At 50.7% G+C, this 25,102-nt stretch overlaps 1 protein-coding gene across 1 annotated transcript; it reads right to left on the bottom strand.

Annotated features, from left to right (window-relative positions):
- Nucleotides 1-5,317: 5,317 nt before the first annotated feature.
- On the bottom strand, nt 5,318-22,751 carry CDX1 (caudal type homeobox 1). The gene is made up of 3 exons (XM_053565979.1): nt 22,229-22,751; nt 6,339-6,484; nt 5,318-5,869 (listed from the first exon to the last, which is right to left on the bottom strand). The coding sequence occupies exons 1-3, from the start codon at nt 22,671-22,673 to the stop codon at nt 5,660-5,662; spliced, it is 801 nt and encodes a 266-aa protein (XP_053421954.1). The 5' UTR covers nt 22,674-22,751; the 3' UTR covers nt 5,318-5,659.
- Between the last annotated feature and the right edge of the window lie 2,351 nt (nt 22,752-25,102).

The following is a 25,102-nucleotide window of genomic DNA, read 5'->3' as shown; positions in this document are numbered from 1 at the left end:
TCAGACATTAGTCTTATCTAAGGTTGCCCTATAATCAGTCGGCTTGAGGGGAGGCCTTGGGGAAGGATGACAACAAAGAAGGCTCTGCTCTCTCTCACCCCCAGAGCTTGGAGGAAGTGGCAAGGGTTTAAATCAAAGCATGGGCTAAAGTAAAGGCCTAGCCAGGTCCCAGGGCCACATCTGCCCGCCTTGTTCCAACCAGCTGCTCTTCCTTTCTAGCCTAGCTGCCCAGGGCAAGCTATGGGCTCTTCAGACCCAGGAGAAAGGTGTTGTTTTGTCCCTTTCCCCCAGTCCCACCCCCATAAGGGGCCTGCAGTGGCCATGAATATGAAGCAAGCCCTACTGTGTACATGATGATGGACTTTAACATCCAAGACCTCATTTTTAATTCTTTCCAACACCCTGAGAAGACAGGTTTGTGCATCTTATTTAATATGTAAGGACACTCAGAGGAGCCAAAAATGTGTGCCCGATGTCGTACAGAGCACTGAATCTCTTTGAAGATAAAGCATGGAGAGCCATGGGCTGCGCCTGGGGCGAGGCACAGGTGAAGGGCTCCTGAATCCAAGGGGGTCCAAAGGACCCACCTCTACGTGTCCCTAGGGCCTGCCACTACATCTCCTACAGGAGGGTGGCAGCCTTGCTGAACTGCTCCCCCCTCTGGCACTTGAGTTTCCTCAGGCCCTTTGGACGGCACAGAGAACCCCAGGAATAGGGAGTAGGGAGAGGCAGGTGGCTCTGAAGCCAAGTAGACCAGCCTCTTTATGGGCCCTTCCTAGCAGCCCCAATCCCCTCACTTCACAGAGCCAGCACTAGGGGAGGAGAGAGGAGCAGGGCCAGGCCTTCAGCTTTCCTTAAGTAGAAACATCGTGGGGCACCCACTGAGCATCACTGGCAGTCACTGGGACTGTGAGGTGCCTCTCAGATGGGAACACTGAGATCCAGAGGGGGAGCTCTCACTCAGGGATGCAGAGTCATGCCTAAAACCCAGGAGTCTGACCTCACCCAGGCCCCACCTTCAGATCCCTCTCCCCTATCACCACAGCCCTGGCTGGGAAAGTCTGCACTTTCATAAAACAAACAAAACCCCAAGATTTTCTAGAAGATATTATCTACATGAATCAATCCATCCATTGAAGCTTCAATTTTATGATCACACAACTGGCCAGGAGTTCAGTGACGAAGCACATTTGACAATTGCTTCTTCTTGCCCACATTCCAGCGGGAGGGTGTTTGGGCACTACTTCGCAAAATAACTACTTAGGAATCCAAATGGTAAATACTCGATCTCTCTTTACCCTTCTTTCTCTCTCTCTGTCTCACATCAAACTAGAAGTGAAATGGAGATGTGTGCTGATTTAAGGAAAGTGTTAGATGAAAATGTACTTCCTTTTATTATATAGGGAGATATTTTTAAATGCATATAAATAAACATTTTTAATTTGCTTAAACGTTCAGATTTTATCACTGTAGAGCATGTGTTTTGTCACACCAGGGAGGGGTGACTGTGAAAAACGAGGTTCCAGGCTGCTTGTCCATCTGGTGAGGTTCAGAGAAAGTGGATCCAGAGCAGTCCCACTGGGAAGGACTGCCCCCCACACCCCCCTGAGGCTGCCCAGCCTAGCTGGCCTGTGCTTGCCCCTTTCATGTCCTCCTGGCTGGGCGTCTCATCCCCCAGAACCAGGCTGTTTACTCAGAGCTCCACAGTCCTCTTGTCATAAGCCCTGTCCCATTACAGTCCCTTACACACACATACATGCATGTATCCTCAGCTGCTGGAGACCACCCCTTTCAGAACACGCTGCTCCATCCTGAGCCCCTCTATACAGAACAGCTGTGGCTGCTCTGCTCAGCCCACACCAGTCTCTTGGCAATCAGGGATAGAACTGGTTCCTTCACAGCTTGGGTTCCTAGCACAAGGCGTGGAGTCTGTGGACTCCCTGAAATTGTCTGTAAAACAAAGTGGTGATATGCACAATTCTGATTTGCCAGAGGCCGCAACTAAGCTGCGGGTCTTGGAGGGCTAGGCCACGCCAGATCTGACTTCAGCACCAGTGCCTGCCACGGAGCAGAGGAGGAATATACACTGCCTCATGCAAAGCAGAATCAGCCGTTCCTGACAGGACAGTTGGAAGACTGCTCATCTCTGGGAGGCTGAAGGGTCTGACAAGATCTGAGGGGTCTCTTTCCTGAGCCATGATAACACTCCACCTCTGGTGAAACTTTTCAGATGACAGGGAACTCACAAGGCACAAGGCAGCCTATCACACTGCTTGCAAGTTGTCTTAGAGAAGTTTCCTTTCGTCACAGAGCTCAGATACCCATCAACAGATGATCACCAACCCAATCTGTGGGCCCCATCCAACCTCCTGACCTCCCATGTAGGCAACTCCTCCAGCTCCCCAGGCCTGGCCACTGAACTCTTGCCAGATAGAGGTCTCCCGAGGCCAAGGGTAGGTGGAACATGAGTCAGGCCCGCCAGCATCTCATACCAGGATGCAACCATCCTGTGAGCAGGTGACCAAACCACAAACACTTACTGTGTGCTGGGCCCTGTGCAAAATACATGTCTAAGGTCAGAGTATTTTGTTTCCTTTTGACAAATGAGGAGGCTGAGGCTCCAAAAAGCTAAGTAACTTGCCTGAAGTCCCACAGCTTGAAAGTAGTCACACTAAAACCCAGGCCACCATCTGACAGCAAAAGCTGCTGCTACACACTGAGTCACAGAGAAGGCAAGGATCTGTGCCTAGAACGTCCCACCCAGAGTGTGTAGAGTTCAGTGGGCTTCCAGGAGGTATGAGCAGGGGCCTCCAAGGTGGCAACACACGAGGAATGCTGGATTAAAGAAAATTCAAGGGGGCCAGGTACCCTGGCTCACACCTGTCATCCTAGCACTCTAGGAAGCTGAGGTAGGAGGATCCCCTGAGCTGAGAAGTTCAAGACCAGCCTGAGCAAGAGCAAGACCCCATCTCTACTAAAAATAGAAAAAATTAGCCAGACTTTGTGACAGATGCCTGCAGTACCAGCTACTTGGGAGGCTGAGGCAGGGTACGTGAAAGCCAGGAGTTTGAGGTTGCAGTGAGCTAGGTTGACATCATGATGCTCTAGCCTGGGCAATAGAGTTAAAACTGTCTCAAAAAAAAAAGGCTGGGCACAGTGGCTCATACCTGTAATCCTAGGAAGGCTGAGGCAGGTGGATTGCTTGAGCTCTGGAGTTTGAGACCAGCAAGAGTGAGACCCCGTCTCTACTAAAAATCGAAAATATTAGTAGGCTTTTGTGACAGGAGCTTGTAGTACCAGCTACTTGGGAAGCTGAGGCAAGTGAATCACTTGAGCCCAAGAATTTGAGGTTGCTGTGAACTAAGATGATGCCATGGCACTCTACCCAGGGCAACTGAGACTATCTCAAAAAAAAAAAAAATTCTAGGGGTTTCTCTACTGCAGGGCTTGTCAGACCATCGATGAGCCAGTGCATCAGTGTGACTCTCCCAGAGGAGCGGAGTCTGCAGGACCTCCCAAACTTGCTTGACCAGAGCCATTTCTTTTTGGTAGACAGACTCCCCATTTTTACAGATGGGGAAACAGAGGCCTGGAGAGGGGAAGCAGTTGCCCCAGAGTCACAGAGCAAATCTTTTGAAGATCTGAAAACCCTATTCACTTAGTACCAACCACCTTTCCACTAGCTGCCTCCCTCTGCTCACAGGACCCTGGTGCTATCCTTTGGTACACCTGGTTCCCATGCCTTAGGTGTTCACTTCTCCTGATGAAGCCATGGTGTCTGCCAGGCCACGGGTAGGAGGAATAAAGAAGTTCCTGCTGCCCTTCAGGGGCCGGTGCCAGGACCAGATCCACCTTGTGCATTATCATCATGTGCCCCGGGAGCAAAGGGCGATGGCAGAAAGTTGTGCACACTTTTTATGGCCTGGCCACCTCCCAGAATAGTAAACAGAGGGGTAGGCATCTGGCACTGCAGTTCCTGGGGAGAGAAGGCCCCAGATAGCAACTCTCAGGAGTTTGGGCGGCGCCTGTGGCTCAGTGAGTAGGGCGCCGGCCCCATATGCCGAGGGTGGCGGGTTCAAACCCGGCCCCAGCCAAACTGCAACAAAGAAATAGCTGGGCGTTGTGGTGGGCGCCTGTAGTCCCAGCTGCTCAGGAGGCTGAGGCAAGAGAATCGCGTAAGCCCAAGAGTTAGAGGTTGCTGTGAGCCGTGTGACGCCACGGCACTCTACCCGAGGGTGGTACAGTGAGACTCTGTCTCTACAAAAAAAAAAAAAAAATTATGCTTTAAGTTCATGTTGCTCACATTCTCTTTTACCTTTCTTCCCTTCTTGGCCTGACCAGCACTCACTTCCTCTGGTCTCAGTTCAAACATTCCCTCCTCCAGGAAGGTTTCCAGCCTTCTGGGATAAGCTAGGAACACGCTCTACTCCCTAGATGCTCTGGCTTCCCTGGGCACACCTCTGATGGGCCCTTATCCTGTTATACCAGCATTATCCATATACCTGGCAATCGTCCCCACTCAACTGGAGCTTCTGGGGAGCAAAAACTGTGTGTTTCCCAGGCCCAACTATGCCTGGCACCTAGGGGTACATAGTCAATGTCATACATTAGAAGGAAAATCTGAACCGAAAGTATGTGGAAAATTCAAATGACTGATACAGTAAGCCAGAGGATTCTGCTTATAAAATGGACTCAAACTTTTACATAGACCTATTCTAACAATGTCCTGTTTTGAACTTTCAAATGTATTTTAAAGGTGACCTTGTTGTAGGCCAACAAAAATGGAGGAATATAAAATTGTTAGGAAAGGGTGAGGATGATTTGTACTTCTTAAAAATGTTTCTTTAATGCTATGTATAAATTAGACTTACACATTTCTAAAAAGAGGAAAAAATTTATTCTTGAAGGTATATCCAAGAGATTCCACTCTATATACAACACCTGGTTGGTTCGGAGAAAGTCCTCCGGGGTCTCCCTGGAGAGTGGGTTCTGATGGACAGCCCAGTGGGGTAGCAGAAACCTAGCAGGGTGAACTCTGCCCCTTCTCTCCTTGAGAGGCCTCTCTCTTAATTTAGAAGCCTCACTGAGCACCTCTAGTGAGGGTACTGGATTCTGCAACCTAGCAGGGTGGTCATCAGAACATAGCACTATGGGCTATGCTCAGCATCCAGCCTGGAGAGGGTTCAGGGCATAGTAAGATGGGGCTGGAGAAGGTGAGACTGCAGGAAGAGGCAGGGACAGCTGACCTTTCCTTCCTCCTCAGGTCAGGCTCTGCAAGCATTCCATCTTCTCTCACTTCCATCTCCTTTCTCCAGGGTCAGGTGCGGGTGTGTCCCTACAGTAGCCTCCCACCCCACCCCTTGAAGGAAGTGGGGCCTGGTGCACTGTCCCAGCTCCTCCCCCAGCCCTCTGAGGATTAAAGTGCCCCCAAGAGATTGAGACCTCTCACCCTGGAGTCTAGAACATAGGAGATGTAAGAGGTCCTTATCCAACAGGCTCACTGGTACAGATGGGCCAAGGGGATGCAGTGGGAGATGGGGGTGACTTATCCACAGTGACCCAGAAGGATGGGGCAGGGCTGGGACTCAGACTCCCCACCGGAGCCCATTCCCAGCACCTGAGTCCCCAGGTCCCCTGGTCCACAAAGCTGGGCACAGGGCTATGGTAGAAACTCCTCTTTAACGGGCATTGGGGAGGATGTGCTCAGGAGACTGGTGTTGCTGGGGCACAGGCCCCCAAGAGCTGACCCGGCGGGGGTGGGGGTGACATTGTGGGCTGCTGGTGCCTGTGGAGGCTGTTGTTGCTGCTGCTGCTTCTTCTTGTTCACTTTGCGCTCCTTTGCCCGCCTGTTCTGGAACCAGATCTTCACCTATGGGATTAGAGAGCAGAGATGGGGCAGGTGGTGAGACGAGTGACAAGAGCAAGAAAGAGGGAGGGAGGTCAGTGAGCCCCTCTGCCACCTGGGTGCATTCTCCCCTCCAGATCTTGCTTCCCCATCTTGCTAGGCCATGCTCTCACACCACTGCAGCAAGCATTTCCTCTCTTTCCTGTGCCTGCTCCCTCTTCTCATTTAAATGGCACTTGATGGCTCTTACAGCACTGACCTTAGCCTGCTGTGGCCTATGAGTAATCAGATCCCCTTAGACCCCTATTTGGAGCAAGGATACTGAGTTCGGGGGCGTGGGTGGCAGCAGCTCAGTTTCTGCTGTGCTGTGTGAAAATGACCTGGAGACTTAACCTCTCTGTTCTTCCTCTACTGAGCTCCAGAATCTTCTTGGCAGCTTAGAGACCATAGTCCCTGCACTGCTCCTATGGTGGAGACAGGAACACCCACACACCTGCCGTTCAGTAAGCCCCAGATTGGTGGCCAGCTCTGATTTCCGCCGGATGGTGATATAACGGCTATAATGAAACTCTTTCTCCAGCTCCAGGCGCTGGTGGTCGGTGTAGACCACACGGTACTTGTCCTTGGTCCGAGTCTTACCTGAGAACCAGAAGGAGACAGAAGGGAAAATGAGGAGGGAGGCAGAGTCTGCAGAAAGCTCTGGTAGGGCTCTCAGGAGGAAGAACAATACAGTCTCCCTAAAGTAGGAACTTGAAGTGGAGAGGGACATATAGCCCTGTCCTGGGGGTAAAAATCTTTCCCCAGTCTCAGACTTGCAGACTGACAGCCCAGAGGCAAGTATTCCTCTCATGCCCATCAGGGAGTTAACAGGTTCAGAGAGGGGAAGCAACCTGCTCAGCATTGCACAGCAAGCTGCTGGTGGAGCTGGAGCTTCAACTCAGGTCTCCTGACCTACAGTCCTACTCTGGTTGCCAGCTCCACCAGCCTAGAAACAGCAGTTCCAAGTTGCAGAGCTTGTGAAAAACACAGCTTATAGGGCATCCCTGATCATTTAATCAGAAAATCTGGGGAGCAATGTGCATTTTTAACACCCCTCCACAAGTGGTTCTGATTGCATGGTCCACAGACCAAAGGTTGAATGCTACAGACGTGGAGGCAGGCAAGGGTGATTGAGACCAAGGAGATGTCAGCTGCTGCTGCCTCCTGTGCATGCAATGAGAGCAGGGAAGAGCCACTACATGTGAAGGAAGAAGCAGAAGGATTCAGGGATTGTTCTGTGCATGAGGGCTGAATGCCTGTGGATGGCCCCAGAGTCAGACAGGAAGGACTAGGGTGTTGGTGGACCTGGAAAGGTTCGGCCCATGACACCAAGCCCTGAGCTGGGGCTATGCCAGGGACTGGGAGATGGGGGCTGGTGGCTGGAGGCTGATCTGCCTAAGTCCAGGTACAGGTCAGGAGTAACTAGTCTTCCCACATCTACTTACTGAGCTCTTGCTGTGAGCCAAGCTGCAGGTAGGGGGACAGCACTGAGCAAAAAAAAAAAAAAAAAAGAATCCCTGCCCTCATGAAGCTTAAGTTCTAAGGGAGGGAGATGGACAGAAAGAAAATAACATGGAAAATATTTGCTATGCTACTTGATGATAAGTATTTCAGTGGAAAAAGGAAGCATGGAAGGAGGAGTGAGAATTGAGGGAGGAGGAGGAGGCTGAGGATTTTGAATAGAGTAGTCTGTGGAAGCCTTAGTGAGAAGAGAGTTTTGTTTTGTGGGGGAACAGGGTCTGATTCTGTTGCCTTGGCTAGAGTGTAGTGTCATTATCATAGCTCCCTGCAACCTCAAACTCCTGAGCTCAACTGATCTTCCTGCCTCAGCCTCCTGAGAAGCTGGAACTATAGGTGTATGCCACCACACCCAGCTAATTTTTCTTTCTTTCCTTTTTTTTTTTTTTTGTAGAGACAGGGTCTTTTTTTTTTTTAATTAAATCATAGCTGTATACATTAAAGCATTTATGGGATACAATGTGCTGATTTTATATACAATTTGGAATGCTTACATCAAACTGGTTAACATAGCCTTCACCTCACTTTCTTAATTATTGTGTTAAGATATTTATACTCTACACTTAATAGATTTGACGTACCCTTGCAAAACGCGCCATAGGTGTGGTCCCACTGATTACCCTCCCTGCAGCCAAGCTCCCCTCCTCACCTCTCCTCCCCCTCCTCTACCCCTCCATCCTGTAAAACACAGCTATAGTTGTGTTTTATCTTTCATATGGAAGTGTGGGTGATTGTAAGTTTCATAATAGTACTTAGTACATTGGATACTTTTTCTTCCATTCTTGACATACTTTACTAAGAATATGTTCCAGCTCCATCCATGTAAACATAAAAGAGGTAAAGTCTCCATTGTTTCTTAAGGCTGCATAGTATTCCATAGCACACATATACCACAATTTGTTAATCCATTCATGGGTCTATGGGCACTTGGGTTTCTTCCATGACTTGGCAATTATGAATTGGGCTGCAATAAACATGCCATTCAATCCTGCAATTTCTCTACTAGGTATATATCCAAAAGACCAAAAATCACTTTACAACAAAGATATTTGCTCCAGAATGTTTATTGCAGCCCAATTCATGGAGTTGGGGTCTTGCCATGTTGCTCAGGTTGGTTTCAAACTCCTGGCTTCTAGGAGTCCTCTCTCCTTAGTCACCCAAAGTTCTGGGATTACAGATGTAAGCCACTGCACCCAGCTGAGAAAGTGAATTCAAGCAAAAATCTAAAGGAGGTAAGGGAGAGTTATGTGGATATCTTGGGAAAAGGGTTCCAGGCAGAGGGAACATCAAGTGCAAAGGGCCTCAGGTGGGAACATGCCTACTGTCTGGTGTGTCTAAGGAACAGTGAGGAAGCTGGTGGGGTGCAGAGGGCAAGGGGACAGGGATGGGACATAGGGAGGGGTTCTGGGTTGTACTTTGTCGGAGGTGGGAGCCATGGCAGGATTCTGAGCAGAGGAGACATGAGGTCTGAAGCATGGAGAACAGACTGGCAGGAGGGAGGGGAAACACAGGAAACCTACGATCACCCAGGAGAGAGGGCAGTGCCTCGGCTTCTCTACGGGGCTCAGCCTGGGGCCAAGAACCAGATTTGAGGACTGTCTGGGATTAATGTCAGGGCTTTCTTTGGGACTGAGATAGAATATCTGTCTGGAGAGAATATTAAGAATCATGCTTGGTCTGGCTGGTGTGGGGGCCTGGCTAAACACCAGTTTCCTTTGTAGGAAGCTGAGCGTGTAGCTATAAATAGGAGACACACACAAGCACTTTCAGACCCCACACATGTGTCCCACCAGGACATGATGTGTCTCCAAATAACCACTGACCCCTCATTCAAGTGCCCCAGACAACAGCCTGGCCCTCACCTCCCTGGGTCACAGCCCAGCCCTGCCTGTCCCTCAGCGTCTCTGTGCTAACTACCACCCCCTCCACCAAGCCTACGCAGCTTGGCAGGACAGCCACCAGGCTCCCCACAAGCCAAACGGTTTCGTGGAGAATGGGAGACAGCAGATGTTCCTGGGCAGCTTTTCCCTGGGTTTTCTGCCAGAGCAGCGGAACCGCACCGGACGCTCCATATCCACTGACCCCAGTCTGCTGCCCGATGCAGCACGGGATACCCTTGGCCTCTGGCCAGGCCTGGCCCCAGGAAAAGGCCAAAGGAGTGGCTACCCAGGCCTTGGCTCCAGATGGGGCCCCTCCTTGGCCTAGAAAATTTGACGCTGACTCAACAACAGTTCTGCCTAATGTCACCACCACCAGAGTCCAGCATGGCTTTGAATCCACAGCCCCAAAGAGTCCACTGGACTCAACCCAGAAAGGGTCATGGGAGTGTAGTCTCCTCCCACTTTACAGAGGGAAAGACCATGGTTCACAATGGTGACATGGCCACCGAGGTCCAAAGGAGAGGCCTGGTGAGTCCTAGTCTGCCCTCCCTACATAGTCAGGGTCACTAGGTACCCAGACAGGCACTGACCTGCCTAAAGCCACATCCCCTGGTCTAGCGCTCTCACTGCCCCTCCCGTGAGGGGCACAACTCCTCACCCTGCCATATTTCAGGCCTGTCATGGAGCACCCACAAGCATTGATGACAGAGTGTAACAGCAGACCACCCCTCCACCTATTGTTGGGAAAGGAGGAGACAGACCATGGTGAGCACAAGGCCCTGAGAGTCCCAAGGTGGACGTGGGCTGGAGGACCTGTAGGCCTCACACCCACCTCCAAGAGGAGGACATGCCCAGGCAGGGGATGAGGCTTCCTGCCCATCTGGACCTGGGCCTGAGAGATTGCAGGCAGTGGTCATGCAGGCTGCCTGTCCCTTGGCACCCCAGTTATCACTCCCACCCTTCCTGATGAGGAAGCATGGACCTATTATTTCATAGATGGAGCTCAGAGAAGGCATTCACTGAGGGCCATCCTGCCTGATAGTGCTATGACCAGGACTCAGGTGTCCTCACCTCCAGCCTGGCTCTTCCCCCAGATGAAGGTGGGTGGGTGGGCTAGAGAGAGACAGGGCTTTAGCTGCACAGTGACTCCTCTCTGTCCTGGCAAGACTGCAGGGAAGACCTGGCCCATGGGCTTTGCCACTCCCTCTCTGGGCCCTGGAGAGGGGCTGGTAAGCTCAGAAGCCCCAGAATTTGGCCAATGGGCCAAATTCTATCTGCTAGAACTGTTTGAAGTACACAGTTTAATTGCTAAGGAAATGGCTGTGCCAAAGAACAAAATATTTGATATCTGTGTGGCCCAGAAACCAGGGAATCCCATATGCTGTCCAAGGAGTGATAACTGGAATATCTTCCTTGGAGCCCAACTTGCATTATCTAGCCTCATTTAGCAGACACATACCCTTTCACCCCTGAAGTCAACTTCCAGGAACTAAGCCCACAGAGACCCGCTCAGTGATGTTTCTAATACCACAAGACTAAAAACAGCACACATGTGCACAGTAAGGAACTGTGCCTAAGTAAGGAACTGGTTAACCATGGAGAGGAGTATTATGCCATCATTAAAAAGAAATTATAGGCCAGGCAGTGGCTCAAGCCTGTAATCCCATTATCTTAGGAGGCCAAGGCAGGAGGATTGCTTAAGGCTAGCAGTTTGAGACCAGCCTGAGCAACATAGCAAGACCACATCTTTACAAAAATATTAAAAAAATATCCAGGTGTGGTGGAGTAGCTGTACTCCTAGCTACTCGGGAGGCTCAGGCACAAGAATTACTTCAACCAAGGAGTTCAAGGCTGCAGTCAACTATGGTCATGCTATTGCAGTTTAGCCTGGGTGACAGAGCAAGACCCCAATTCCAGGAAAAAAAAAAATTTCACATGTACCAATAAGAAGCAATTTCTAAGATAATGTGACAAAAAACAAGACATGAATGGTGTAAATAGTATGTTGCCATTTATGCATAAAAACTGGGGACACACACACATGCTCATCCATGTCTGTTCTTTGTGAAAGAATATATGAGAAGCCAATAGTAGGGGCTGCCTCTGAGGAGGAACCAGAGGCTGGAAAGCCACAGGTAGGAAGGAGACTGGGGTGTTTAAATTTTCACCACGTGCAGCAGAGGTGAATTTATATTTTTAATGATGGTCAGGAACACTGGGCTCCAGTCCCAGCTCTGGGCCAGAACTCCAGACTGTCCCAAGCCACCTTTTCCCCTTCCTCTGAGCACCTGTGTCACCTCCAGCACCTAGGAAGGAGGAGGCAGGAAGGTGCGTGAGAGCAGCGGGGTGGGGAGAGGGCCTAGGATGAATCATTTACAGGCCCCTGGGACCGTGGGGCTGAGGGGAAGTCCGCGTCCTCTCACAGGTGTCTAATGAGGGCCTGGCCACTCCCAACCACCTAATGAGTAACCCTCTGGGACAGATGCCAGTGTGAGTGGGTGGGAGAATGGGCAGAAGCTCTTCAGGGTGAGCACAAGAGAAAAGAGGCCCAGATAACTCTCCCTAATGAGAGGCTTTCTCTAATCTGACTCTGGGATGCACAGAAGGTCCCAACCATGTGAATCAGGCTGCTGTGGGAGGCAGCAGACTCCCTGTCCCCTAGAGCATTTGGTCGGCTAATGGCTGACCAAATGCCGGACCAGCAGCACAGAACAACCTGGGGAGCTTTTCTTCTTTAGAGAGAGTAGTCTTGCTATGTTGCCCAGGTGGTCTCAAACTCCTGGCTTCAAGTGATCCTCTTGACTAAGCTTCCCAAGTAGCTGAGATTGCAGGCACAAGCCACTGAACCCTAACTTTTTCAAAGCACAGATTCTGATCCCTAAAACTTGCATTCAGTGGGGCTGAAATGAGGCTCAGGGATTTGGCACTTTAATAACTCTCCAGGTGGCCCTGACATGGTTGTTTGGGCAAGCAAACCTCTGAGATTGTGAAGTGCAGCTTATCACTGGCTGGGTGACTTAGGACAGTCTCCCTACCTCTTTGAGCCTCATTTTCTGTATCTGTAAAATAGAGATAATTGTTATTCTAATAAGAGCCAACACATCCGTATTCCAGGTACTTTGTACACATCCCTCAACAACTCATGGAGTTGTACAATTTTTATCCCTATTTTACAGATAAGAAAACTGAGAGTCAGAGAGATCCACACATCTGGCAGGTGGGATTCAAACAGGTTTATCTATCCTCAGAAAGAGCACTTAGAACCTATCACACAGTGTAAAGTTTCCTGTAATTATCTCCAACCCCAAAATATACAGGGGATGGCTTGAGATGGGTGAATGATGCCTAGCACTGTACCTACTGGCACAGGGTAGACGCACAGGGTGGAAGCAGATCTTACTCATTTCCAATTGCAATGGGATGACCTTCTGTAAGGAATGCCAGGAAATGGGTCTGTGCAATAGGTGGTGTGTTGGAAGAGACTATTTATTTATAAGGTCCTTCCAACTTGGTAACATGAAGCTCTCAATGTTTGTTGATTTTCTGATTGTGTTTGTTATTGTAGATGAAAGAATTCTAAGACTGAGTTCCCAGTCTGAGAGTCTAGACACCAGGCCTGCCCAGCTGGAGGACAGTGGCCAGGAGCCACGACAGCCTGCAATGGGGCCCCCCACCTAGCCAGGTCCAGGCTAAGACTGAGTGAGGCCTCTGCTCCAGGATGGGGTGAGTGGCTCTATGAAAATCAGATGGCCTTTGGGTCAGCACTTCCTTTGCCTTTTTCCTATTGGGTTTGTGGCCCTGGGGGATGACCAGCTGTGGCCCTCAAGGTCTGGACCACAAATCTAGCCCTGAACCCTCTGTGACCCTTCCCTGGGTGGTCCAAGCCTAATTGGCTATGCATCAAGATGCCATTACCCAACACACACAACACACAGGCACACATGTGTGCACACACGGGGGGCTCCAAATACGCTTGTGCAGGCTCTACCCCAGATCTACTCCATGTAATCTCCCTGCCATTTTTAACAAGTTCGCTGGGCATTCTGAACCACCAGCTGGAGTCAGCAGTTCTACGCCATCCGTGTAGCTCTGAATAAGTCCCTCCTCCTCTCTGAGCCTCAGTTTCTCCTGTGCACCAGTCTGAAGGCCCTCTGGATTCTGCAGTTCTGAGCTTTCCCTTAAGGATTAAATCCCAATCTCTGCCTGTTGCACCAGTTAGCACCCACAGGGAGGTAAGGCCCAGCCAAGTCCCTTGGAGACCCACACTGGGTGCCTCAGGACAGGGAGCTCGCCCACATCTGTGGTGCCAGTCTGGGAATGACAAAGGGGAGAGCATAACGCCTTTCGTGGGAGGGGCTCAGGGAAATTGGAATAGGGAAGCCTTAGACTCCTACTGCAAAGAGTCTCCGGATGTATTTTCCCAGATAAGGTCACTTGCTAGGTCATTTGCAGGGAAAACAGCAAAAGGAAAGCTGGGAAAGACAGAGGTACTCAGGTGGACTAATCTCCCCACTCAAGGTGACACATGGAGGAGAGTTGCAAAGATGGCACGGCATGGGCCAGCATCAAGGTGGTGAGACTTCTGGTAAGGGACCTGTATCCTAGCAGCATCACACTACTGAGAATTAGGAAAGGTCGAGTGTACAGGGGTGAGTTTCCAGACCTTGGCTGAAGGCAAGAGGCTTGGACTGTACTCCAGTCTGGACATCCTGAGCTGAAGGTCTTGACAAGTGGCCTTTCCTTCCCCCGGCCTGGGGAATGGAATGGATGTGAAAGCAGTCTGTAAGGCGCAGACAGCACGCAGATGAAAAGGAAGACTGAGCTATTTGCAGAAGTGGATGTTGGAGGGATCCCTTGGGAGAGAAACGAATGTCACCCGACAGGGAGCTGCAGGGTGAAGAACACACTGACCTGGCAGATCTGGCAGGGCCCCCAGCTGTTCATGTGATCTCCCACGGGAGCCTGTTTTCCTATCTCTACTATTGGGGTAGGCCCTCCATTGCACAGTTCTGACCTCACCAGTTCCACAATGATGAATGACTTTTGTGGCTGTTGGGCCAAGGAAGGGTCCTTTTCCTGGCTGATTTGGCAATGTTAGGCTGCTATACCGTGGTTCCTCAAGCCCTTGAGCAGGGATGAGGCTGGCATCAGGGTGGCATAGGAGGGGTTGGCTGGGTCAGCCACCCACAAAAGCCCTGCAGCCTTAACCAGGCCTCCTCTCCCCACTGTCATCCTCCTTACTTCTCAGAGTTCTCAGTCACCACTGCACCCCCTCCTCCAGGGCCACCTTTGCACCATCTGCTATCCTATCTGCTTCATCAAGGTCCACAGTCTGACCTGACTTTGGGAGGCAGAAGAGAGGAAGGGACTTTAGATAGACTTGATGGTTCTAACCTAGCCCAGCCACATGACAGCAGTTATGTCTCCAGGCAAGTCAGTGGACCTCTTTGAATCCAAGTTTATTTATCTATAAAATGAACATATGAATGCTTCCTTTACATGGTAGTTACGGAGACCAGATGTGATAATCTGGTTAACAAAGTAATTATTAATAAAACTATCTGTGATGACAATGATGATGAAGATGATACTATAAACACAGACAAAAGAACCAAAAGAGATAGAAAAGATTCCTCAACGGGAGAACAAGGAGCTCATCCAGAATGGATTTCCATGCTAGGAACTCTTGAGAAGGATTTTCCTATGCTGTCTAATATGACAACCACTAGCCACATGTGGCTATTTAAATTGAAATTAATTCAATAAAATGTAAAATTCTGTTTCTTAGTCACACTAGCTGCATTTCCAGCGCTCAATAGCCACATTTGGCTAGTGGTTATCCTATTGGACAGCATTTTCACACAGCATTTTCATCATAGCAGAAAGTCCTATTGGACAATAGTGCAAGGTCAAACTCCTGCCAAGAGCTAGATGCCCACGTTGCATGTGGCTCATACCTACAAGCTGCAAGGCAGGCTGTTCTGGTGTCTATCACCCATTTATACTCTTCCTATGTTTTTCAATAGGGCCACAGGAAGCCCTTCTAAGATTTGCAAATAAGAATTGCATCCATTCTGGTCTCCTCCCAGGCTGAACAACGTAAAACTTCCCTGAGCTGTTTCCTGGTGGTTTCCAGTCCACTGGCCCATTGGCCATCTTCCTCTAGTCTGGAAGTTAAGTCTATACTAATCCTCTGTGTGTGTGGGTCCTGTAGTCTCACATTCAGGGTGAGGGTACGGGAAGGAACTCTGGTCTCCAGCCCTTTTCTATCCCTCACTGGCTGCCTGGCCTTGGCAATACCCTCTCTTTGGGCCTTAGATGCTTATGTGCTTGGTGAGGGTATGGACCTTGCCACTTTGCTCACCCGGCATCTACCACATGGCTGACACATACAGTGAGTACCTGATGAATCCTTGGTGAATATATGAAACAAACCTGCTACTTCCTCTTCTTCCTCATCTCAGTAAACAGCAGCCCCATCCTTTAGCCACTTAGGTCAAATGCCAATGTTGTACCTCTGAGTCCTGTCTCCCTCGTTCTCCACTTCCACTGTAGTGGCTGGTCAGTTCATCCTCTGAAGCACATCCTTTTGTCCATCTCTATGGCTCCCAAGCCTTTGTCCAAACCACTAATCTAATGGGGAAGAAATCTGCTGTTCCCAGGTCAGAAATCCTGCATTTGGAAAAATGCTGAGCACATGCTGAACTACGATGCTAGTTCATATTACTAGTACTATAATAGATGCTCAGGGTTTATTTGTTAAATAGTTTATTCCCCTCATTCATAGGGTCGTAGCTTAAAAACAAACGAATGAAATAATGGCAAACCATGATGACTAATGAGAAGGAAAGTGGGCAGGGAGCTGAGAGCTAGACTGAGTGAGGAGGAGGGGAACAGAAACCTACTCTTCCCTAGCTAAGGGAGGTCTCCTGGAGAAGGCAACATTTAAGCCAAGGCCTGAAGGTTGAGAAGGAGCTAGGAAGGGTATCCCAGGAAGAGGGCACAGCACGTGCAAAGGCCCTCAGGCAGGGAGGAACAAAGTGAGAAGTGGAGAGTACCAAGCCTCTGGTGGATCCCACCTGCCTTGTTTAGGCCACAACTTCCAGTGCCCAGAAGCATGTTTGGCACAGAAGAGACACTCGGAAACTTTGAATGCCTGACTACCAGAATAAATGAATTAGAGAGGCACAAGATGAGGCTGGAGAGGCTGGCAGAGCCTCTTTGGATTTGAAAAGCAACAGGAAGTCATGGGAGGATGCTGGGCCTAGCCGGCTCCTTCTTTCTGGTGATGCTGAGGATCGATGTAAGGTGCCCCACCAAGCGCGAGGGGTGAGTGTGGCATGGGGAGGGTCCAGCATGTTGACATAGTGATGGCCCTGACTCTAGATGTGAATGGTCTTTCCACATCCCAAGAGCTCAAGACAGAAACCGGAGAGGCCATCCATTAAGATAATTTCCTACCGACAAGCCAGACCTGCTGCTAACAAAGCCATTTTGGACCTTCCCAGTGATTCCCTAAGCTCTAAGCAGCAATATCTGCCAAAGCGCAGTGGGTGGGGGGACACCTAACCAAAAAAAGCCTTCTGCCACCTTCTAACTGGGTCATTCCCTTTCCCAGCTACATCTGAGAGATGAGGTGTCAAATGTAGCTTCTGCCTGGAAAGCCAGTTTTAAACAGCCCGGATCCTGCTGTCCCCCTCCCCCAGCCTCTTCTACCTTGTTCCCTGACTGGCCTCCTTTTTCTCTACCTGGGCTGGGATGCATGTAGGACAGGAGTCTGGGGCTCCTATCTCTGAGCATATTGCTTTATTTGACAGATGCTTGTTGGGCTGTAGACTCAGGGTGTGAAAGTTATGCTGCCATATCCTTGCTGTGTGACCTTAGCAGGCCACCTTACCTGCTCTGAATTTCATTAACCTTATCTGTAAAATGAGTCTAATAATAGATCCTTACACCTCTCAGGATTATTATGAATAGATTGAAGTGTAATGATTCATGTAAAGCTCTTGGCACAGTGCCTGGCACATGGTAAGGATTCAGCCAATGCCATGGTTATGTATCATGAGTTCCTACTATGTGCAAGGCAGGGTGAAGATGGGACTGATTCTTGAGGGGATTACACATGGTAGATAGCAGGGACAAACACTATGATGAAAGTAGTCAGTGATGAGTGTTGTTAAAACAAGAGCCTGATACAGTGTGGTGGGGGGACAGGGAGGGCTTCCTAGTAGGAGGTAGCCATGGAGAAAGAGCAGCATTTGAACTGGTAAAGCTGCAGAAGAAGAGACCAGGGTGGAGAGGTAGGGACTGTGAGGTGTGCTTACGTGCACCTGCCAAGGACTGGCCAAGGTGGGTACAGGTACCTCTGAGCACCTACTGTGTGCTAGGTGCAGGACTAGGCTTTACAATCACCACTGCTTCAAGGTGCAAGCAATCCTTTTATCCTAATGTTACAATGGAAGAAACCCAGACTCAGAGAAATGATCAAAGTCAGCTTGCCTAAGGCTATATAGCTTCTAACAGAAATGCAATCCAGGTTTGAGACTCCCAAGCCCCAGCTCTTAACTGTCCTCAAGGATGATCTCTGTCAGTGGTGTCCAACCTTCTGGTTCCTCTGTACAACACTGAAAAAAGAAGAGTTATCCTGGGCCACACCTTGAATATACACAAACACTAACGAAAGTTGATGAGCAAGGAAAAAAAATGTCTGTGCAGAATTTTCATGATATACACCACCACTGATAAGCACAAAAGTCCTCACATAATCTTCATGTGGTCCACAGGCCATGGGTTGGACACCCCCAAGTCCAGGCAAAACTAGTAGGAGAATGGAATGACTTCAGTACAGAGTTGGGGCCAGTTGTCAAGAGGTCTCTGAATGCCACAGAAATGGGACTGGGGACGGCACCTGTGGCTCAAAGCCACCTGGCCCCATATACCAGAGGTGGTGGGTTCAAACCTAGCCCCGGCGGGGGGGGTCGGGGGGGGAAGAAATGGGACTGGATTTTATATCAATGAAATGACATAAAATGAAATGGTCAATTCCATGGCAGTGGGGAGCCACAGAATACTCTTAAGCAGGTGGATGTGCCTTAAGAAGGCAACTATGGCAGTGGTTTAGAAGACAGCTAGGGCGTCAGAGAGGCTGCTTCAAGGTGGCTGTGGCAATGGACCAAAGGAGAGAGCCTGGAATCGGGAGGGGAGAGGGTGTTCACTACCTTCATGGGCCTGAGTTTCGCTCATCTGAAAGCTGAAGGGGTTCTAAACCCCACTGCAATAGTCCCATCATCAGAGTGAACATCTCCCCTCTCCTGTGAGACCTCCGCCACCCCCAGTGGACCATTGACTTGTGCAGTACTGTCACTGTGCATTCACAAGTAACTAGAGGCTCAGCCTTCCAGGGAAGGGTGATTTATAACCCTCCTAGTGAAAACGCTGATATTTATAGATGCAAAGAGAGAAGACAAAAAAGTAGAACCCCTTCTTGTCATTTCTGCTCCCGGCTTCAGCCAAGTGATACTAATTGCTCGAAATGGATTCATATTTTGTTTATGGATTGAAGACTGACAGAAACCCAAAAACCTCTCCTTCATTTTCCCCATTGTCACCACCCTCTCCTTAAAATAAAGCTGGAGCTCACCAACCTCAGGTCACCAGTTCTCCAAGTCAGTCGGGGGTACTGTCCAAGTAGGAGACAGTACCCCTGTTGGATGAAACTGCTTGGCTGGAGAGTTGCATGTCCCAAGCCCAGAAACCTGTGTTAGATCCAAGATCTCCCCCTCCCCTTTTACTCCCAGAGATGTCTTTTTTCCCTCATACTTCCCCTGTTCATTCATTCAACAGAATGTCTGAGCATCTACTAACTGTCACACACTGAACTGGGTCCCCAGGATGAAGTGGTGGGTCAAACAGACGCAGCTCTGGACCTCACTGGAATAGACAACATACAGGCACACATTTAGGTAAGTAAGTGAGTGAACTGGAATTGGGGTTAGTGCTCTGAAGCAAACACATTATCCCTGAGTATAAAAGGAGTCTACTTTAGAGGACTCCTAAATCATGGAGGACCTCTAGGAGGAGGTGACCATTAAGCTAAGGCCTGAAGGGTGAGAGGGAACCAGGCTTGCAAAGAATCAGGGCAAAGAGCATTCCTGGAAGAGGAAACAGCACATGCACAAGACCTGAAGTAGGACTTGGCAGGTCTGAGGAACTATAAGAAGGCTGGAGTGGCTGTCGCCTGGACTGAGGCCGGGGAAGCAGTCAGGGGCCAGGTGTTGATGCTGTACAGTTTTGGAGACCTCAGGAAGGAGTGCAGAGTTCATCCTAAGATGATAGGAAGCTGTAAGGAAATTTTAACCCATCCATCTGGCCATCTGACCCAGCTCACCCTCCACTTATGTGAAACTGGAACATTCCTTAACAGTCTCTGGACCTCAGTCTCCCTATCTGTATGTCTGATATCTAACTATCCAGTTTGGATATTTTGTAACAGTAGAGGCTTCGTGGGGCAGGGAAGCAGGGGAAGGGGCTGGCCAAGAAGGGTGGCAGCCTGGTGGCCAGTTTTGGTGGGGTTTGGGAAGGTGGCAGCAGCAATGACTTTCCCTCAGCTGTCCCAGACAACCAGCCCTGGAAATCCTGTGCCTTCAATGTCCAGAAGGAGAAACTGAAGCCAAAGAGGGGAGGGCTTTGGCCTCTCTCTCAGGGCAAACCTGTGACCTACCCCAATTCTGCCCCCGCTTCAGGAGCACCTGTGAGTATCAGATGCCCCCGGGAGACAGGCAGCAGCAGCTCTGACCTCAAGAAGGTTCTGAATCCTTGGCAAGGTGGGGCAGCCCTGTCCCTGGAGTCTCAGGACCCCTAAACCTCCCTTGGCTCTTACCTCCACTTTGTGACAGCAAAAGGGGAAATGCTTTTGCCTTTGGGCACAGTCACAAATGCCCATCTACCTGCAAATAACAGTTTATGTATGACTCTTGAGACCAGAGGGTAAGCTGGGTTTGGCAGCTCTTATGCCCAGAGAGACAAGGTGATTTGTCTGACAATGCACAGCCTCGAAGCTCCCCCAAGCTTCCACTAGACCTCTGATCCTCATTGGCCCTTTCCTTTCTTCTCACACAGTGATGGCCTCTCTCCAAGTCCCTACCCATGGGGAACCTCCCTGTCCATCTCCGAAGTCATCTGATCAGCAGGAAGTAGAAAGTGGAACGGAAGAGCAAGAGAGGCAGGCTTCCTTCTCCAGAGCTGGGCAGAGCTAGAACTGCAGGACTCCAGTGATCCACACCTCCTCCCACCTCCTCTCATATAATCTAACGCAGAGACTTACAGATAAAGCTTCCAGTGGCCTCCAGAACCCCTGAAAATGCCAGCCCAATGTTGCGACATTTTTAATAGGGAGATTTGTACTTTCCATCAGATTTTTTTCAGAGGAGTCCTTTTGTACCCTCAAACGAAGGTACAAACCACTGCACTTTCCTCGCATCTCAAGATACTAAAACAGAGACCCAGAAAAGATGACTGATCTAAGTGTTGTGGAATAGAGCATAGGCATGGTACTCTGTCTGCCTGGGTTCATGAACCAGCCCCATCAGTTACTAGTTATACGGTCTTGGGCAGTATTTAACCTCTTCAAGCCACAGTTTCTTCATCTTAAAAATGGAGGTGATAAAAGTACTTCCTGTAATGTTAGAAGAGCTAAATGAGTTAATATATGAAAGTGCCTGGTCCATTAGTAAGTGTTTGGTAACATTAGCTGCTATTATTTAATCAAGACTACAGAAACAAGTGCCAGTGCCTGGTCATCTGTATCTCTCTGGAGGCAAAGAAAGAGGTTCTATATATCCCTGGGACTTCCAAGAAGTGTGTGTGATTACAGCCAAAACCTGTAGCTATTGACCAAGCCCTGCCCAGCATCAGTCCTGGAGGAAGGCTGGGTGTGAGGGGGAGATGGGGTTAAGAGAGGTGGGGAAGTTCCAGGCTTACTCCCAGCTGGGGGAGGGGGAGGAGGGGCTGGACATCAAAGGGTGGGCAGGCTAGCTTCCCGCCCCCAAGGCCAGGTGGCCTTTGTCAGGACAGGCGGGACACAGTCCTGACAATGGAGAATCATGTTCACTTTCCTGCCAACAGGAGTCACTACTGAGCCCAAGACCCAGCCTGTTACATGACAAAGGGGGGACCCATAAAGGAGGTCAGGTTGCCCCTCATTAAAGATGAGCCTTTGTCCTGCCCCCTCCCCTGCCTTTGAAGAGGGTGGATCAGAGAGGCCTGCCTGGGGGCAGGAGGTTCACAGGCTCAGGAGCCAAACAGTAGGCACCTTCCCAACTGCTCAGCCCCTCCCCCCCAGGGTCAAGAGTTCAGGGAGGGCCCTGTGAGGTAAGGTAGGAACCCCATGCCCCAATCTAACCCAAAAGGACTCTTTTTCAGCCCAAAGGAAATGCACCGGTCTCTTTATTGTACAATGGGGAGACTCAGGCCTAAGGGAGACTCAGGCCTAAAAAGGAAAGTGACCTGCCCATGTTCACACAGTCAGTGGATCCTCCTTCAGGGGAGGGTCTGCTGGCTTTGCTTGGGGCTGGGTTAGAAGTAGAAGAAGTGCATGAAGACCACCAGGGTCAGTGTTGCTTAAAGAGTTCTGGGCTACAAGTATGGGGACCTGCCTCCTAGTTCTGGCCTAGCAGGGAAACTGCAAGGCACATTTCCTCATTTTGCAGAGGCCTCAGTTTCCCTATCTGTATAGAAAGAGGGTTAGGTTGTGCTTCTTAAAGCACCAAGAGGCTGAAACTTAGGAGGAAGGTGAGAGAACAGGACAAGAATGGTCAGGAGGGCCACATCCCCGGGAACCCACGCAGGGCCAGCCCAGAGGTCAGACAGGGGCTACCTAGGCCGGGCACCAGCACCTGCGGTGGCAGGAGAACCGTCCAGAGGCGGAGGGTGAGGGAGGGGTCCTTACCACTGCCACCGCCACCTCCAGCCACCACGCTGCGCCGCATCCACTCGTAGGGCGTCCGCCTCTGCGCTCCAGGCGAGGACGGTGAGCCTGGGCCGCCGAGGGGCTGTGCCAGGAGGCCTGGGCCAGGCCCAGGGGGCGCGGACACCGGGCTAAAGTCCGGAGGGGGCCCGAACGCCAGCGAAGCTGGGTTGGCGGCGGGGGCTGCGGGGCCCGGGCCATAGGCGGTGGCCCAGTCGTCCTTGGGCGCAGGGAAGGGCGCGCCCCAGGCCGTGGGGGGCGCGGGGGCCGACTCCACGTGAGAGTAGCCAGTGAAGTCGGGGTACTGCGGGGCCGCGGGGGGCGGGGCCGGGGGGCCGTAGGCTTGCGGCCCCAGGCCGAGACTCGCGGGCCTGGCTGGGCCGGGGTACACGGGAGAATCCTTGTCCAGCACATAGCCCACATACATGGTGGCCGCGAGGCCTCCCGCGCATGCTGGGCCCTGGAGCAGCCGCTGCCGGCCGCCCCGACGACACGCGATGCTCACCTGAACCCGCCGGCCCTGCCGCCGCTCCTGCCCCACCCAGCCCTTTTATAGCTCCCAGCCGCCCGCGGCCCCAGCCGAGGCGGGTTTGCATTTCAAAGCGGGGGGGAAGCCTCCGGGCCAAGAATCAAAGGGGGAAACCCGTCGGGGGCGGGGGTTCAAAAGGAGACAAATTGCTGCCCCGAGCGGGAAGTGCACTGGCGGGGACCTGGAGGGGGTGGGGGCGCGTCCAGGACCAGGGTCCTGGCAACGCCACGTGTGGGAATCGCTTGAGAGCGGGCGGGCGGCCTTGCGGCCCAAACACCTCGTCCTTCCTGTGGCGGCGTGAACTGTTCCACGACCCCACTTTACAGGTGGAGAAACGGTCTCACAAGCAAAGCGACCCCAGGTGCGGGTCACACAGCCACCCCCGCGATTTGTGGCGCACTCTGCAGTGACCATCTTGAGGTGAGGGGGGCAACGCGGACTTCAAACAGGGTTCCCGTCTGTGTAAGGCAGTGGGTCCTTAATGTTTTGAGGAGGAGGGGTCACGACCCCTCTCGTCATGAAAGCAGTGGATGGTTCCCCCTGAGGAAATGCACATATGCACGTACATGAGTCCGCATGCAATGGGGGGCTGGCCAGAGCTGGCTCTAGAGAAAGCTACCCAAAGGCTGGCGGTAGGGAGGTCTTCTGGGGACGTTACAGAAAACTTTCTCCAAATTCTCTTGGAGATACACTTTTACCACCACCCACCCCTTTTAATTGAAAGGTTCCAATATACAAAAGTAGAATTGTATAATGAACCCCTATAATGTACATATTCCCATCACCCAGCTTCAACCATTACCGGGATTTTGTCACATTTATTTCATCTTTTAACCCTGCATACTTCAGCATGCATCTCTAAAACACATGGCCATTTTCTTATGTAATATGCCATAATCATCTAACAAGTTAATAGAAATTCCTTGGTATTAGATAATACACACAGTTTGTATAAAAGTACTCCAGTTAATTTTTAGCAATTGGTTTGTGTGAATCAGGATCTTAAAGCCCTGATCCATTTATTGTAGCTGAGGACCCCTTGGTATTTTAAATGCATCATATGTGCCACCCCCATTCAGGACTGGCAGACATTTTACAGTGATGGGGTGGGGTGGGGGCAGGGAACAGTTGAGGATAGCAAAGCTGAGGAATTGGGGAAGGTTTCATGAAGGACAGGGCTCTGGGTCAGGAAGCCTGGGGGGTCCCTTCCCGTAGGTGCTTTGTACCAAAAGATTATGCAGAAACCCTCCCTGAAATTTGATCTTTCTGACATTTTCTGTTCCCCTCAATGTGCAGAGATGTGTGGCCCCCAAAGGAGGATAGAATCAGGGTCTTATCTGTTTCAACCTGTCTCTTTCTTGGGTCCCCATACTTACTGGGGCTGGTCAGCATCATCTCAGAGCTAGGGAGATGTTTCAGGATCAGGATTACTTTGCAGGGCCTATGGCAATATGAACATAAAGGTCCCTTATTAAAAAACAAGAATTTCAAGATGGTGACAGCAGAGCATTTAACCAAGCATGGGGCCCTTCTGAACACTGGGTGACCTGCCCATGAGCTGCCCCTGATCAGAATTTTGTTCTGGAGTTCTGATGGATACTGTATCAGAGCTGAGACTCAGTAAGCCCAGAGCTCACCTTCCTGCTCAGGGGAACTCTGTCCATTGTACCAACAGAAGCATCGAGGCCCAGAAAGGAGAGGGGGTCATGCCCAATGTATGCAGCAAAACGAAGGCTGCTTGTGGAAGGGGGAAAAGGGATGCCTGGATTGTTGCTGACAGGGATGAGCACTTGGCTCCCTTGGAGGAGCACACGACTGTGTGTCAGGCACTTGGAAGAAAACCTGACATGGATGAGCAAGCAGATGGCTGCTAAGCACAGAGGGCCCCCCTTTCCCAGCTCAGGAAGTAGTCATGGAGGTGAAGTCTTTCTCAGAAGTCATCTGGAGCTCTGGGCTCTGCTCAGGACCCAGCCTTTCAAGAGGCCAGTGAGAAATTGAGAAGACATAGGAGGGAGAAGAAACCGAGAGGACTGAACTCCACTCTGAACTGCAGTAACTGGGATTGCTCAGACTGGAGAAGACCTGGGGTGTGGTTTGAGTTTGGTAGGGGGACAGGGCAGGGCTGGGACCTGAGAGAGAAAGTGGCAGGCATTTCAACCCACTCATATACAATAAAGTGCTCTCTGAAGGACCTTCCATCATGAAATGGGCTATTATGAGAGAGATGAGCTCACCATCACAGGACTGCTGGACGTTAGTCTCCAGTTAAGAATGCTATGAAAAGGATGCCTACCCTGAGAGGAGGTTGGTGCCAAGTGCTCTCTAGT

This window comes from Nycticebus coucang, chromosome 17, assembly GCF_027406575.1.
Source record: "Nycticebus coucang isolate mNycCou1 chromosome 17, mNycCou1.pri, whole genome shotgun sequence".
NCBI lineage: Eukaryota > Metazoa > Chordata > Mammalia > Primates > Lorisidae > Nycticebus > Nycticebus coucang.
Note: the sequence above shows the minus strand (reverse complement) of the source record. Positions and strands in the feature narration are given on the sequence as shown.